The following is a 12,249-nucleotide window of genomic DNA, read 5'->3' as shown; positions in this document are numbered from 1 at the left end:
AACAGGCAGTCACAACATAAAGGTTAAAGTGATCTAGAAATGGTCCCTGCACTGGGAGGTTAAGATAATTACATGGGAATGAAAGCAAGACCTCAGAGCTGCCATGGAGACTATGTGAAGAAGTACTGGAATATAATCCTTTCACTGCTGTGGATGATTATCTTTTCTTGACGGTGGGTTCTTCTCCACCAGTGGTCAAACCCTGGCCTGTGAACTTGATCTTTGGCACTAATGGTTTTCAAAAATGACTGAATTCTTCTCCGTTCCTTAAAACCTAGTTGATGTAGCCATGATTCATATATTATTTTCTAAAATATATTCTTCTTTTAATGTGTGTTAAAGAAGAACGCTGACATAATGGAGTTGGTATGGCTAAAGGCATTTCAGATGCTTCTGGGGCTGTCTCCGTTCATTGTTAGAGAATGAGAAGATGTTCATTTGTCCATGTCACATGAGGCCCAATAGTGCTGTTTTTATTTAGCTTCAGATCTGGGTATTTTACCTATTCTGCTTTATATATGAGTAAATGGAATTGGGTAAAGCTGCTTGCTTAGGTCATATAGCTGAGCATGTTAGAGTCGAGTTGTAAGTCTATAAGCATATAATCATAACATTCAGGCCTTTTGTAATGCCATAACTTGATAAGCATGGAGGATCCTAAATAAATCGGAACTCTTTTATCAGGTGGCCACATGTCACTGCTTTTTCCACCGCTCTTAGATTGGCATGTGCATCTCACAAAGGCAACTGTATTCATTTGTATTTAAGAATCTGGAAGAGGTCATACTCATAACGGGTCTGTCTTTTCTTAAGCTATATAGAGACAACTTACTAATTGTAGCATAGACAACCAGTTCTGCTCATTTCTTCCCTAAAGGAACCACAGATTGGAGGAGAAGGGATGGTGGGAGCTGGCCTGACATTGGAGCAATTGAAGCAGCTGCAGCGATTTGATCCGTCTGTTGTACCACTGCAGAACATGGACACTGATTCTCTTGGAGAGGCCAGAAGGGAAGACATGATTTGGTTGGCCAACAAAGACTGTATAGGCTTCTTTATTGCAAAGTTTCTAAAATGTCAAAGCACAAAAGCGAAGGTTTCTCAGAAATGAAAATTCTGAAGACTGTCTGTGTGTGGGGCTTTTTCTTACACAGAAGTGTTGTCAAGCCAACGGAGTGATGGCATGGTTGCTCAGGAAACAGGATGATGCTAATGGCTTCCCTGGGATCGGAAGGAGCAGCATGCATACGTGGTTCTGGGGAAGTGGGGGATAGGAAAGCATAATCAGCCTCATGCTTTATGAAAGGAAAGGAGTTGCCTGTGGGGGTCTGGAATATAATTTCAGTTTTAACTCATAACTATTAGTCTTTCTAATGTCATAAATATTGTCTTTCTATCAAAAAAAATAGTTTGAAAACAAGAACAAAGCTCTAAAGCTTTCAAGTGGTTATGAAAAACTGTTTTCAGTTTCCAAGATGGTGGTAGCTTCTTCAGTAAGTTTTCAGGACATGGACAGTAACACTAACCTCATCATAACTGAGGTAAGTAGGCTCGTTGCTGGAGTCTGCCTCTGTCTCTCTCTGCTTACTGATTGTAAATCTGGCTTCTTAATTTAAAGGTTTATTTCTGTACTGAGTATGTGTGTGGAACACATGGTGAAGTCAGAGGACCACGTTTGAGAATCAGTTTCTCGCCTCTACCTTGGGTTCTGAAGCTTGATCTCAGATCCTCAGGTTTGTGTTGCAAGTCCTTTTTCCCTGCTGAGTCATTTCACCAGGCCGCAGGTCACTTCTAAATAAAGCTTGGATTTGCGCTAAATACTTTGAAAGGTGAAGTCTAGTGATTTACGTTGTAGTTAAAATGGCCATTGAGAAGTACTCCACATTTTGGCTGTATTTTATCATCTTTGGGAACAGACATCATGCAAAATAATAGGGAAATGCTTGGTGAGGAGGAGAAAAGCAGTTACTGAGAGCCAGGACTCCCATCCCCAGGAGCTGTTCCAGAGGTTATTATGTTAGAGTTCTAGATTTAAAGGGTTGCCTTTTTACTATAAAATTACAACCAGAAGACACACAAAGACTTGCTTCCATCATTCCTTCTGTCAATTTTCAAAGGCCATTTCAAAGGTATCAATGGAAGGTTCTCCCCCAAGGTATGAAGAACGGTCCTACTCTGTCAGAAATTTGTGGATCAAGCTTCATGATTCATTAGGGTCAAGTATAAAAAGGCTTTTATTTTACATTATATGATTGATATTCTTATAGCAGAAAAAATAAAGGATTTAACTGAATTAATTTTGAAAAATATCATTGAGGTATTAACCCAGCATGGACTAATTATCACCCCTGATAAAATTCAACATAACAGGCCAATAAATTATTTGGGAAAAACAATTCATAATGAATATATCATATCTCAATAATCGCAATTTAGGTTTGATAAATTAAAAACAATGATTTTCAAAAATTATTGAGAAATATTAATTGGATTAATTTTCCAATTAATTTAAAAATTACCACAGGACAGTTGCATCATTTATTTGACATTCTTAAAGGAGATCCTGATCCCACGTCTAGAGACAGCTTACAGAAGAAGCCTTAAAACAACTAGAATTGATAGAACAAAAGATGCAAGATGCAAAGGTAAAACAAATACATTAGTTAAAACCATGGTCTCTTCTTATACTTAAAACAGCTTACAGGCCTACTGCATGGCTATGGCAAGAAGGTGTGCTAGAATGGATTTATTTCCCTCATACTCTAGTAAAAATGGTATCCTCTTATCCTTTTATGTGTAGTCAATTAATAATTAAAGGGAGGATAAGATCCAGGGAATTATTTGGCAAAGAAATGCATGGAATTGTTATTCCCTACAATCAGGAGCAAGTGGAGTATTTACTTCCAACTGCGGCTGACTGGGGAATGGCATTAGCTCAGGATATGGGATAAACTAAATACCATGTACCTCAACACCCTATGGTAAAGTTTTAGAAGAAACAAATACCTTTTCCTTCTAAAATAACATTGGAACCCGTTTCTGATGCCCTCTTGGTATTTACAGATGGGTCATCTAATGGAACCTCGGCTGTTTATATAAAAGATAGACCTGGAATTATTAAAAAGGCAAAATAAACTTCTGCACAGCAGGCGGAAATTATTGCAGTTATTACTGCCCTTGAACACCTGCCTGAAGAGTTTAACCTTTATACAGATTCAAAATATGTAGTTCATTTATTTCCTGATATAGAGACAGCTCTTATATCTGGGAGTTCCAGAATTATATAATTCAATCAAGAAAAAGAAAATTTTTTATAGGACATATCAGAAGACATACTGGCCTGCCAGGTCCATTGGCTTCAGGAAATGCTATGGCAGATTTATTAACGAAGGAACACGTAATTGCTAGTGTGGTTGAACAAGCATTGGAAAGTCATGCTTTACATCATCAGAACGCATTGGCCTTGAGAAGGATGTTCAATTTGACACGAGAACAGGCTAGACAAATTGTGAAGGATTGCAAACATTGTCCCGATGTATATCATTCATTAAAAATGGGAGTTAACTCAAGGGGCCTTAAACCTCAAGTTTTGTGGCAAATGGATGTAACTCATATCCCAGAATTTGGAAAATTGTCCTATGTACACGTTATTGTAGATACCTATTCTCATGTGGTTATGGCTACTGCTAGAACTGAAGAGGCTGTGAAAGATGTCATACAACATCTTATTATATGCTTCTCCTCCTCAGGTGTGCCAAAAAGAATTAAAACTGATAATGCTCTAGCTTACATTTCTCAAGGTTTTGCACAGTTTTGCATTCAATGGGGTATAGAACATATAACAGAAATTCCATATAACCCCCAAGGTCATGCTATCATAGAAAGGATTCATCAAAATCTTTTTTTTTTAAAGATTTATTTATTGTTATATGTAAGTACACTGTAGCTGTCTTCACACATACCAGAAGAGGGCATCAGATCTCATTATGGATGGTTGTGAGCCACCATGTGGTTGCTGGGATTTGAACTCAGTATCTTCGGAAGAGCAGTCAGTGTTCTTAACCGCTGAGCCATCTCTCCAGCCCCCTCATCAAAATCTTAAGGTACAATTTCAGAGATTAAAATCTAGTGATCATTATTACTCACCTCATCAATTTTTAAGCCATGGTTTATTTACCATTAATCACCTTACTACAGATGATAAAGGCTTAACCCCTATGCAAAAACATTGGGCTCCCCTACTGCAGACTCGTTTAGTGATGTGGAAGGATCTTTTAACAGGCACCTGGGAAGGGCCAGATGTGTTAATCACCTGGGGAAGAGGATATGCATGTGTTTTTCCACAGAATGCAGAGACCCAATCTGCATCCCAGACAGACTTATTCGACCCTTCCAACCAGAAAACCTCTACAAGAACCCAGAAGCAAAAGAAGGCAAAAGAAGTAATGAAGACATTGAAGAAGCTTGATCTCTCTTCTCCACAGGCGGCTTCGGCTCCTCCTGAACGGTCATCTACCACAGGGATAGATCACTTGGGGACAACTGAAGAAACTGTCATCTACCACAGGGATAGATCACTTGGGGACAACTGAAGAAACTCACCCAGAGAGCACAACAAATCATCTCTGATACCGGAAACCACCATCAGCAGAAAACAGGTTTCTTGCTATGCTTGTTGTGGTTTCTATGCAGGCATGCTGTGCCTCTGCAACCTTGTCTGGGGCCTATGTTCCCCATCCTCCCCTTCTTCATCCCGTGGGTTGGGGAGATGATGTGCATATCAGAGTCATGACTCTGAGCTGCTAGGGGAACACGCTGACTTTCCCCCCATTTGACTTCCTCTGTAATTAAATATGAGGCAATGTCAGACTCTGCCCCAATCTGTGGTACTTTAAAGAGAATCCCCTCCCTCCAAATGGGTTGCCTTCCCATTAGTTAGAGAACTTTTCTTTCTGATGATCCAGATAGATCCTGTCACACCCCCCCCCGCCCCCGAATCGTAAAAGATTAATGTGAGAGCTTTCAATAATGATTTTGGGGTATTCTAATTATAATGAAACTTTTATAAGGCCAACAGAAACTATTCCTCGGAAAGAATGTCCACAAGAATATCAGGACAATGATAAATTGTGGGTATCCTTGCTTTCAGGTGATAGTCCAAGATGACTTAAATGTGGATTTAGCTTTTGGGCTTCAGTACATGATCCTTGGAAAACTCAAGACAAAATTCATGATTATTCCATCATCTCTCCATTTTATGATTATAGGAAACAATTAGTTAATGAGTTACAGGTCTTTCATGGCTACAGGCCTGGGACATTTACAAAGGAGTCTGTTAATAGATGGTTCAGTCCAGGATGGGTGAAACCAATTTATGTCAGTCATTCTCTTTCACATAATTTTTCTAATGATTTTTTCAGGGTTATTTAGACTTTTTGCTGCAACTAATATGGTTCTTTTAAAAAAAAGCCTAAGAAATCTAAGAGCACTCCTTTAGCAATTAGATCTTGACTAAAGTATCCTTATGACTGGACAGTCCTCAAATTTAAAAATTAAGGTAAAACAATCTTATCAGGTCAGCTGTTCCAAATGTATTCTAACTGTGTTGATCCTATCTTAATTCAGAATTATTCAGTTATTTTGATATTACAAAGACCTTCTTATGTTATGCTTCCTGTCAATTTAAAAGAGGATGTTTGGATTGATGATGTAACCTTACGCTTAAGGGAGTTAATGAGCTAATTAGACCAAAGTGTTTTGCTGCAACTTTAATTTTGGGCTCTAATAGCCATTCTTACTTCACTTACAGTCCAACAGTCGCCTCAGTCTCTGATATGAAGACTACACATTTTGTTGATAACTTTAAACAAAAATGTCTCTTTAACACTTGCAAGGCAACAAATTATGGATAAAAAATTAGAAGTAAAACTTGATGCTTTAGAGGATGTAGTTTTGGCATTAGGACAAGACGTCGAAAATACAAAGTTCAGCTTTCAGCTTTCGGTATATACGTGTAACTCCATTACCTTATAATAAAAGTCATAATTGGAATTTTACTAAAAATCATTTGTTGGGAATTTGGAAAGACAATGGTATTACTCATGATATGGCTCAGTTACAAGCCCAAATATCTGCTATGAGCAAAGCCCATGTTGAATCTACTGATATAGAAGATTTGGCTCAGTGTATTAGCTTTGGTTTATGGTCATTAAACCCTGTTAGTTGGCTACATTGGATCATTGTTGTCGCCATGGCTATAGGAATAATAATTCTTCTCCTTACTTTTCCAGTCATCTTCCGACTAGTCTTTTCCTCCGTTTCTGCAGCCAAAAGAGATATTTACAAGCTTCAATTAAAACAATAAAAAAGGGAGAGATGCACACCACCTCCAGTAGGATCTGTGTGACAAGTTCCACAGACTGAGGCGATCGACCTCAAAAGGGGGAGGCCTCCTGGAACTGGTTGTGGAACTCTTCGCTGGAGAAAAAATTTGAGCTGTAGTTCTCATGGCAATCTATCTGTTTTGTTTTCTCTTATCCTTTTTCTTATTTACATGTTCCTAGTAGCCTAGGCCAAGATCTTAAGCGAGAACAATGGGTAAAAAAACATCCCTAGAGATGGGGCCACTAACATGACCTTATCCCCAGGGAAACCAACGCTTTACTTTCTAAATCATTTACAAAACTATTATGATAAAAACTTTCCCAACACTAAAATTTCATATGGCTACATGTGTCATCAGAGGTGGATTTTGGTATTTGGTAACGAAAGCCTTAATTAGAAAGAATTAAAATAGTTTAAATTTATATATTGAAGATTATAAAAATTCAAGCCCTAGATGTTAAATAATAATTGACCATGGGGCTGGAAAGTTAGTTCAGCTGTTAAGAGCACTGACCATTAAAGATTTATTAACCTGCTCCTGGAAATATGCCACTAGCCTTGGACAACAGCCCCCACTGAATTCATCCCTTCAGAATTGTTACATTTTGATGATTTATAATGATGTTACCTGTTCTGTTTGTGATTCACTGAATACATAGTTTCAGAGTTGTAATGCTTGGATGATTTTTGTGCTTTACTGTGCCAAATGATTTTTGTTGATATCTGTGATTGTTTCATTGGATATAGTTTCTAAGAGATGTAATGTTTGGTTTTTTAATGTATAAAATCCCCTGCTTGAGAGCTGCAGAATACACTCAGATTCAAACTGGCTCTGTATTTGTTTCCGTTTGTCACTGCCAAATCCTTACCCACCTAGCTTCAAGGACCCTCATTCCAGGGACCCCCATACCTGATTGGGGTGGTCCGTGGCAGGTTTCCTGTAGGAAGGTCTCTCAATGACTTACTGTATCCACCCTGACTGCATCAGCTCTTGGATCAGGTAAAGCCTTTGGGTGGTTTCTTCCTGGAGAAAATCTCTTTTGAACAGCCTTGAGCTCTCTACATCCAAGTGCCTGGACCCATATCTTTCAGCAAATTGTGACTTCAGTTTACTGTGTTATCCTGAGCCCACTCCTACACCTGGGAAATGTACCAGGACAGATAAACAAGGTGTTTTTCTCTCTCTCTTATCACTGCTTCAGAGTAGACAGTCAGTGGGCATTTTGGAATATGAAAAATTATCTTGAATTTCCTAAGATTCAAGTAAATAAGCAAGCCTTTTTTATCTTCATTCTGCCTGTGTCCAGGAGATGCCGTTTTGATTAGAGAGAAACACCATCTCCCAGTGGCACTTCTGTTTCTGGACTCCAGGCAGCCCTCCTGTTTTTAAAATGTATTTTAAGCAACTCCATAACCACTATTTCCTTTCTTGCTCTCTGCACATCTGTATGTGCTAAGCTAGGGTGAGAGTGGGAGCAAAACAGCTGAGCAGCACACCTGCACGGTGTCACACTTTCCCATTGTAGGAAATACCAGAGTGCACACAGCTTGCAAGAGAGAACTCTGCATGTGTTCCGAACAGCAAGGACAGAAGACTCTTAACATTATTCCTGTTAATATGAGCCATTTTCAGTGGATTTCGTCCTCTCAAATTTGAAAGCAAACCACATATTCTTCAAGGACACAAAAATGAAAAAAAAAAAAAAAACAGGGACATGTGGAAGGCTATTAACATATCTTTTTATCACACTTAGTTTTAATATAAATTATTTCTATGAAAACAGAAAAAAAGCATTTATTTGGTGATAAATGCATTTTAATTAAAACCCTATGTTAGATTTTAGTTTATATAGCAAAGTGAGGCAAAGCACTTAGTAAGACTCAGGGTCAGCAATCTGAAACTTATGGGATAAGACCAGAGCGCACGGAGGAATGGTGCCATGTCCCCAGCAGACGGGGAAGCTGTTGGTCTTCATAAAAGTAAAATAAACTATGAATCTGAATTGCCCTACAGTATGAACTAAGGTAGGGAAAAAGAAAAACCCTCTGGTTTACATTTTAAAAATCTTACCTACCTTGGTTTTTTGTTGTTTTGTTTTACTTAGACATAGAAGGAAGATTACCAAAAGCATACCCGGTTATTGGCGTTGGCCAGACGAATATGTTCTACATGTTAAGTGTCGAATGTAGTATACTCGTCCCTAAGATGGCAATTAATACCAGTGGTAAACAGTGCAGAAGCCAGCTCTTTATTTGTTTCCATGAATTACTTTAAACCAAGTTCATCAAACAGTTCAGTGTCGTGACAGTGAGTGTCGAACAGGGAGGCAGAGCAGACATGTTCAAATGTGGTATTGTCTGTGGTACAGGATGACTGAAGACAACCTACTTTTAGCAGCACCTTTTTTTGGTAACAGTAAGTGAGCAGTTTAGAAAGCACAGGGAAAACTGAAGTGGCTGACACAGAAGTATAACACTATTAACTACATCCCCAGCATTTCCTGGCTTGACTACAGAAAAAAAAAAATCAGGATTCTACCACGGAGTTGGTTAAGATTAAACTTTTGCTGTGTAAAGAGCAGTGTTACATCCTAGTAGTCAGTTGAGAGGTCAAGCACACACTGCTGATGGAGCCCCAGTGTGTGCTTTCACACAGAGGTGCCCTGTATAAGACCCTTCAGCAGAGTGGAGGGATGCAGTGATGTGCACACACATGCGCACAGTAAGCAGATGGATGGACAACATTAGAACTAGTTTATGAAAGGGATGCATGGTTACTGCAGGTATGAGAAACACCATCATGAGGCTGAATGTCTCAGCCATTCCTCTGGATGAAACACACACACACACACACACACAGAGGAAGGGAATAGATCACTGCTCAGAGTCTCTGATGAGTGCTTTCTAAATTTGGGTCTGAAATTACTGTGTATAGTGTATAAATTCTATAAGTACAGTGCTGATTCTAAGGAAAATTTTCATTCTCTAAGCAGGTAAAACCACTGGTAAAATATATATGCAATTCCTGTTTTAAACGCTCGAGTTTTCTTGGGTATAGGATAAAGTAGTAAATGTAAAACTGCTTTACATAAATGCCTACGAGTATTTCAGAAGAATATGAAATAACCAGGAAACAAAACAAAAATATATTTATTGTAACCATGATTTGTTAGTAATATACCAATCTGGTTGGGTAATCACAGGCAGACGTTTGCCTGTGAAAGACTTCGAATGCTAGGGGCTCTTGCGGCTAATACAGTCTTACCTATCCATCCATTAGCACTGGACTCTTGAGAGAGAGAGAGAGAGACTGTATAGTCTTGGCTATTGTATAGTCTAAGCTTCTTAACACAGGCAAATTGAGGCAAGAAGAAAGTGTCTTCTAGGTTCTCCTTCAGAGATGTGTCCTGTAAGAGAGTGTTTCAACTTTTTTGCTTCAAGTCATTCCATTTTGCCCTGATAACTTCTGAAGCTTGAGCAGGAACTTTGGTTATAAGAAGCACTTCTAGATTCTGACAGACAGTGTGGCTGCTCAGGTTGGTGCTGGGGGAGGAAGAGTGGGTGGCTGAGGATAAACAACAGGAGCAAGAGGCACGTTTAGAAAGGAAAGTGGGACGAGTTATAAAAATTTATTTCCCTACGAAATAATTGCACAAGCTGTGTAAACATTTCTTACTAAAACAAAATACTCTGACACACAAAGATTGTCCATTTCCAGTGGAACACTCACAGTACAAGATGCCCATGTTTGCTCTCTTCAGGGGCAAAAGCTAGGCGTCAGCAGCCGAGTGCTTCCTTCGTTCCTTTGGCAGCAAGCTTCCTCACATTCCCTGGCTGCTCAGTGGGTTTGAAAGCAACATACAACACAGTTAAGTACAGAGCCAGGTGGGCCGAACTCTCAGCCAGCAGCCTCTGCTTTCCGCATTCGTCTTCCGAGTTCCACTTCATCTCAGCCGCTCACACACTCACTCACTCACACGCGCATGTGCACATGGTGGGCTCCGCTTGGATACTCCAGTGCGGTGACTATAACAGACACTAGCTGCTAAGAATGTGTTTGTCACAATCAGTGTGGACTGTATGGAGTAGAAAAACCTCTGGAGTTTGGTTACATTTACCATAATTTATGGTTAAAATGAAAAACTTACAAGGATGGGATTACATTCATAAATCAAGCCTCAAGTCAAGCAATCACACGTATTTACAGTATGTACAGTCTCTCTCTTAGAATAGGGAGAGTTATCTAGACAATATTAGAAATTTCCTGAATGTGGGCATTTCTAGTCCCTGTGATTCATAAAGCAAACCTGCTGACTTGGCATTAAGACCCTAAAATTGTGTGATCAAACTGATATATATATATATATATATATATATATATATATATATATATATGTATATATAATTATATATACGTATATATAATTATATATACATATATAATTATAATAAGGTGTTTGCAGAAATAACATTTACAAACTGTCTACACAGTACACAGTACTAGTACATAGAAAATAGATTCTAACTTTATAATCCCCTTTGTGTAAGGCAAGACTGAATCTATCCCCAAATTTAGTCAGCCAGAGGTACAAGCAAGAAACAGTGGTCCATGAAAGAATGACAGGTCAGGTATCTGGGTATTGAAAATACGGAGAAATCCCACTTGTTATCTGCGCTGCATCTGGCTCACTGGATATAGTAACTACGTTTCTGGAGCCACTCTGTTGAGATGGCAGCTACCCAAACAGCTTTTGAATTGTTCAGGATATAGTCTGCAGCTGTACTAGGCCAATTTCTGTGGTACTTACAAAAGAATGTATAGTAATACTTGATTGCATGCCATTGCTATTGGAGCAACAGCAATACAAAATAGACAAGACAAATCACATATGGTTGCAATGTAACCCCCAAAGATTTTGCTTAAGGATGATACACAAAGACTTGGGGGTAGGGACACGCACGGTCATTGGCGGATGTATACATCCCTGTTCCACTCGCCAGCCTCATTCCTTCTCTTGGATATTACTTCCCCCTCCTTGTCACAGTAGCGATCCTTAGATTTATGCCGGCTTCGTTGTTTGATGCACTCATTGTGGTCCTGGTCTCGACCCATGTCCCTAGAGCGGTGGCGAGACTCCCTGTGTCTGTGGCCATTGCTGCTGTGGGTCTCCTCTCTGTGGTTATGCTCGCGGTGTGGGACATACCGGTCCACATGTTCATGTGAATAATCTTCCTTTGGCTCCACGTAGGCAGAGTCTCGGCTCTCTTGGGTTTCAGAGTCAAACGTCTCTTGCCTAGAGAGGCCTCGACCTGTCCCGCTGCGGTGGTTTTGGTGTGTGGCTGAGGAGGAACGGTGTTGGGATTTTTTGACGGGTTCTAGGCAAGGTTCTTCTTCAGCTTGGGAAGCAGACCGGGGAGCAGAGCGATCAGGCCTTTGATCACCTTGAGAACCCTGAAGCAAAGGGACACACAGGAGGCCATCAACTGAGGAACTAAGTATCTTGGGAGCAGTATCACTTAAGTGCGTCCGTTTGAAGTACTAAAATGCTGAAATGAAGCCCAGCCCAGCTTAGACACCTCACCCCTTTGAAACACGAGTTGTCTCTTGTGAGGCTATGCCGGGGCCTAGCAAACACAGAAGTGGATGCTCACAGTCAGCTATTGGATGGATCACAGGGCCCCCAATGGAGGAGCTAGAGAAAGCACCCAAGGAGCTAAAGGGGTCTGCAACCCTATAGGTGGAACAACAATATGAACTAACCAGTACCCCCTGGAGCCCGTGTCTCTAGCTGCATATGAATCAGAAGATGGCCTAGTTGTCCATCAGTGGAAAGAGAGGCCCATTGGTCGTGCAAACTTTATATG

General features: G+C 39.9%; 2 protein-coding genes across 27 annotated transcripts in view; one reads left to right on the top strand and one right to left on the bottom strand.

The window, feature by feature from the left end:
- The window catches only part of Nsun6 (NOL1/NOP2/Sun domain family member 6), a 64,701-nt gene extending 57,721 nt beyond the window's left edge, over positions 1-6,980 (top strand). For 5 of the 14 annotated variants that reach the window (XM_030252144.1, XM_030252147.1, XM_030252145.1 and 2 more), the window contains 2 exons: positions 878-2,645; positions 4,347-4,459. In XM_030252144.1, the coding sequence (XP_030108004.1) occupies positions 878-1,111 (234 nt within the window). In that variant the 3' untranslated portion in view covers positions 1,112-2,645; positions 4,347-4,459. Of the gene's footprint in view, positions 1-877 lie in introns of all 14 variants that reach the window. The other 9 variants (NM_001165943.2, NM_001165941.2, NM_001355685.1 and 6 more) reach the window with 5 other exon arrangements.
- Positions 6,981-8,612: 1,632 nt separating this feature from the next.
- The window catches only part of Cacnb2 (calcium channel, voltage-dependent, beta 2 subunit), a 384,951-nt gene continuing 381,314 nt past the window's right edge, over positions 8,613-12,249 (bottom strand). For 10 of the 13 annotated variants that reach the window (XM_006497313.4, XM_006497317.4, XM_006497318.4 and 7 more), the window contains one exon: positions 8,613-11,836. In XM_006497313.4, coding sequence (XP_006497376.1) covers positions 11,348-11,836 — 489 coding nt within the window. In that variant the 3' untranslated portion in view covers positions 8,613-11,347. The remainder of the gene's footprint in view (positions 11,837-12,249) is intronic. The other 3 variants (NM_023116.4, NM_001252533.1, NM_001309519.1) reach the window with 1 other exon arrangement.

Source organism: Mus musculus, chromosome 2 (genome assembly GCF_000001635.26).
Source record: "Mus musculus strain C57BL/6J chromosome 2, GRCm38.p6 C57BL/6J".
NCBI lineage: Eukaryota > Metazoa > Chordata > Mammalia > Rodentia > Muridae > Mus > Mus musculus.
Note: the sequence above shows the minus strand (reverse complement) of the source record. Positions and strands in the feature narration are given on the sequence as shown.